The 4,411-nt window shown below is 53.9% G+C and overlaps 1 protein-coding gene across 1 annotated transcript in view; it reads right to left on the bottom strand.

The window, feature by feature from the left end:
• The window catches only part of LOC104525918 (DNA-binding protein RFXANK), a 4,527-nt gene extending 197 nt beyond the window's left edge, over positions 1–4,330 (bottom strand). Inside the window, exons 1-8 of the mRNA XM_029085248.1 lie at positions 4,126–4,330; positions 3,828–3,896; positions 2,815–2,895; positions 2,462–2,527; positions 2,223–2,323; positions 1,098–1,223; positions 486–591; positions 218–298 (exon numbers count right to left, since the gene is read on the bottom strand). Coding sequence (XP_028941081.1) covers positions 218–298; positions 486–591; positions 1,098–1,223; positions 2,223–2,323; positions 2,462–2,527; positions 2,815–2,895; positions 3,828–3,896; positions 4,126–4,330 — 835 coding nt within the window. The remainder of the gene's footprint in view (positions 1–217; positions 299–485; positions 592–1,097; positions 1,224–2,222; positions 2,324–2,461; positions 2,528–2,814; positions 2,896–3,827; positions 3,897–4,125) is intronic.
• Positions 4,331–4,411: the final 81 nt, after the last annotated feature.

The raw sequence follows: 4,411 nt of genomic DNA, 5'->3' as shown, positions 1-4,411 counted from the left end.
CTCCCCTGTGCCAGCCCTGTCTCCAGCACAGCTCTGGTTTGGAGGGGGACAAGGGGAACAGGACCCATCTTGATTCCCCTGGCTCACTTTCTCAGCATGGCAAAGTGGGGAGGTCAAAAAAAAAGCCCCAAGAGCAAGGCTGGAAGCTGGGAATTCCCTGGAGGTTTTTTGGGGAGGGAAGGCAGGGCTCCCTGCCAGGCACAGAGGGGACACTTACCTTTCTTGTGTCCTAGAGCCACGGCCAGATCCATCGGGGTGTAGCCAGAATCTGCCTCTGTTGTCAGGTCAGCACCACGAGCTGCAAGCAGGCAGTGGAGATCAGGGCATGGTGCACCCCTGATGACGCAGCATCCCCTCTGGCTCAGGCACAGGGTGAGGGGACCCCCAAAAGCTGCCCATTCTGGCTGGGCAGCCCCCCTGTGACACCCCCAGGCTGCTCAGTTTCTCCCCCCAGGCATGTCACTCTCTGTCCCCGAGGTGGTTACCAACGAGGCCAAGGACTAAGGGCAGATCTTCCCCGTTACCTAGTAGGGCCTCGACACACTTGACGTGATTGCCGCGCACGGCGTAGAGCAGAGGAGTGCCGCCGTTCTGCAGGGAAAGGGAAGGGGCTGTGTCATTGCACAGGGCCACACTCACACAGCTCCTGCTTCTCCCAGAGTGGTAGGTCCCCAAATCCCCTTTCCACCCTCTCCCAGCTCCAGGCTGGGTGTTTTCTCGCAGAGCATCTCTACGCAGGTTTGATTCTCTGTATGCAAGACAATAACTTTTTAAATTGTGTGATTTTTTTAAAGATAACCTGAAGTTCTGAGCGCTGTTTTCTCGTGGCTGGTAACATCACCAGTGTGAACAACTTGAGGAAACCATTTAAAATTATTATCCAGATTAATTTCTTGAAATGACTTGCATGAGCAAGCAAACGAGCGCTGCGTGCCTGGGAAGCATCTAGGAGAAAGGCATTGCCACTAACTCAGCCCAGAACGATGTGAACTCGCTGCTGCTTTTTAAAATGAGCTTTGTGGAGCCTTGTCTGGGGCTTGGTGCCACTCCCAGCGCTGGCACGGTCCCTGCAGCAGCTTGTGCCCAGCAGCACTCACCCAGTCGTAGATGTTGATGTCCACGTTCCTCTCCAGCAGCATGATGACAATGTCGGTGTAGCCGCCCATGCTGGCCAGGGACAGGGCGCTCTCCCGCTCCTTCGCCAGCGCGTGGGGGTCAGCACCCTGGGGACAGCACAGGCATTAGTCCCGATGGGTGAAAGGGCTGAGACCTGAAGTGCTCAGCACAGCCTTGCTGGGTACCCCACGAGGGCTGATCGTGGAGCCAGGTCCCAATGGAGTAATGGGGCAGAGACAGCTCACATGTTCCCAGTGACCTCTCCTACCCAAAGTCCTCACTGGGCATATTTTAATCATCATCAAACATCTCAGGTGAGGACTTAAAAGCTCTTCTCCAGTGTCAGTAAACTAAGCCTGATGGTTCCTGTTACTCAGCCCTTTTCTCATCAGCATTACCAGCCCTGTCTGGCGGTGTGTAAAGTATCCACTGTCTCTTTTTTTTACTGATTTACCTAGAAAACCTCCCTATCTTCCAAGCCCTGCCAGCCATGGTCCTCTCCTGGACTTCATTATATCATTTATAAATGTATCACCTCGTTTATTTTGGGCTCTGCTTGTCTCTCTGGTAATACACTGTAATTTTGGAGCCAGGGTTTGGCCAGTGCTTTTGTGGCATGAGTGCTTGCTGATCATCAGACACACGTGGATGTGGGACTGAGCTTTGGGGGAGCAGCTTGATCCAGCGTGTAGAAGGATCTCTTTTCTCACCCCCAAAACGATCCTCAACTGCCAGCCCAGCACTCAAGGACGATGCAGCAATGAGTTCATTAACTGCAACGATACCTTGGTGAGTACATTTGCTGGCAGATTACAGGGCCCAAGTGATAAGCCTGATCTCAAATTACCAATAAGCAGATATTTAATTACAAACAGTTATTGCTAGCTATGAGATAAGGCTCTTCACGCTCCTGACTTAGCTCACAGCCCAGTGGGGAGCAGCATCTGACAGCGCCTGAGCCGTCAGCTCTGCAAATGTGTCCTGTTTGGTGCCATGGGGAAGGTTGGCTGAGATGATAGCAGGATGGTGCTGGACAATTTGGCAGCTGCTGGGGTTGGAAATGGGAATTCTCCTGTTAACGAGGTGCTGAGTGAGCATGGCCTTACCCATTCCAGCAGGTGACGGACCGTTTCGATCTCTCCGAAGGCTGCAGCCCAGATCAGTGGTGTGAAACCTCTCTCATCAGGTTTATTTACCAAGTTCTCACCTGCACAAACATGGATGAGACATGGTAAATAGGGTAAAGCTCCCTCTGCTCCCTGTCCCTCCAGTAAACCCAAAAAAGGCTTTAAACTAAGCCAAGGGTTTGGGTCTGGGGTAAGAACCCAATGGAAGAGACACGTACCTTTCCGAAGGTGCTCTTTCAGCTGGCTGAGCTCTCCTTGGGCAGCGAGCTGGTGGATGGACAATGCTGGGGGACAGAAAGAATTCACCCATCAGGACAAAATGTTTCCCCAGCTCAGCACCCACCATTTGCAGGTGCGTCCCTGCAAGCCTGGGGAGGTGGGAACTGGCCAGCCCCATTCTGAGCCCCAAAAAGCCCAGTATGTAACCAACATTCTGCCGTGACAACCACGGCGAGTGCTGAGAGCAACAGCAGGAGCAGCCTGGGAGAGCATCCCGGTGTCCTCTGCTCCCTCTACACCCCACATCCATCCGTGGTCTGAGACACACAGCCCACTGCCCACTGGTACTCACTGTCCAGCGTGGCTGGGAGTGCTGAGACTTCGTTGCCCCGCTGCCTGTTTGTCAGTGTGTTCGAGTGCTTCAGGGGGAAGCCTGTTCCGGAGAGAGGAGAGAGTCAGGACACACATCCTGGGAGGATGTGGAGGGGAGGAACAACGCTGACTTGAGGCCAAGAGCTTCGTGAAAGCTCAGGTCTCATGCGACTTATCTGAAGCTTTTCTCTCCTGTTCTTGCCAAAAACTGAATTCCTGCAAAAGAATAATTATTCCCTTGCAAGTAAAGAACCTAGAGACTGAGGTTTGACCAGTGTGCAGGGACCAACAACTGAGCAGGGAAGATAAAACAGCCCGAACAGCTGCCCAGGGAGGAGCAGGGTCCATCTGGGACACCGCGGGAGGCAGGGATCTGGCATTAATGGCATAATTGCAAATGATATACTGCAGAGGACAGCCTGGGGATGCACTCGAGTTCATCCTCATATTTCCTACCCTTGAAGAGCTCCACTTGAAAATCTCTCTGTGTTTTCAACAAGCGATTCGTGGTTTAATTAGGAAAGTATATGGAAAGAGTTTGTCATCTTTGGTGCCACTGCATGGAGCTGCAGCGACCTCTCACTGCTGGCACGTGTCATAGAATCACAGACTGGTTTGGGTTGGTAGGGACCTTAAAGCTCATCCAGTTCCAACCCCCCTGCCAGCAGCAGGGACACCTTCCACTAGACCAGGTTGCTCAAAGCCTCATCCAGCCTGGCTGAGAACACTTCCAGGGAGGAGCAGCCACAGCTTCTCTGGACAACCTGGGACACTGTCTCACCACCCTTATAGTAAAGAATTTCTTCCAAATATCTAATCTAAACCGACCCTCTTCTTGTCATCAGCAAGGTGTGGGTTTGGACTTGGCCTTGTCACATTATAAGAGGGACTGGCAGCAGTAAAAGACTCTTTTCTGTCTGCCTTTGTGGGATGAAAGTCCCAGATGAGCTCTCCCATGCCTGTCTCCCACTGGGGCTGTGCCTGAGCACTCACTGTCAAGGGCCGAGAGCTGGGTGCTCCTCTGCCTGTCCATCGAGGCCTTCAGGAGAGTGTCTGCTCCACCTGCAAAACAAGAGTGGCCATTGGGGACCTCGGTTCCACTTGTTGGGGAGCAGGCTGAGCTCCACACTCAGCACGAGACCAAACCAGCACAGCGAGCACCCCATGTGCGCCCCGACCCCAGGGTGGAGGGGACATTGATCCCACTTTACAGGGGGACAAAGGCAGCAGGATGCCAGGTCCATGTGTACCCCATCTCAGCTCCCATCACCCCGTCACCCCCAGCGCTCACCGTCCCCATGGTCCAAGCGTGGCATGTCCTGGTCCAGCCGCAGACACCCCGGTGGGTCACCGCTGTCCCTTGTGTCCCTGGTCACAGCCTCCTCTGCAGCTGCTGCTCCCTCGGCTCCTTTATCACCCACTTTTGGGAGCTCCTGGGTGTCCTCGTCATTCGGGGGGATCTCCATGAGATGAGTGACGGCTTCTTCACCTTCCATGGGGCAGCTGCGACACAAGGACGTGTTAGGAAGGGGGGAAAAAGCGGGGACATCAGCTGGGATGGGGGGAAGGAGGCTGCT

Source organism: Antrostomus carolinensis, unplaced genomic scaffold (genome assembly GCF_000700745.2).
Source record: "Antrostomus carolinensis isolate BGI_N321 unplaced genomic scaffold, ASM70074v2 scaffold41545, whole genome shotgun sequence".
Lineage (NCBI taxonomy): Eukaryota > Metazoa > Chordata > Aves > Caprimulgiformes > Caprimulgidae > Antrostomus > Antrostomus carolinensis.
The sequence above is the reverse complement of the archived record's forward strand: the minus strand, read 5'-3'. Positions and strand labels throughout refer to the sequence as shown.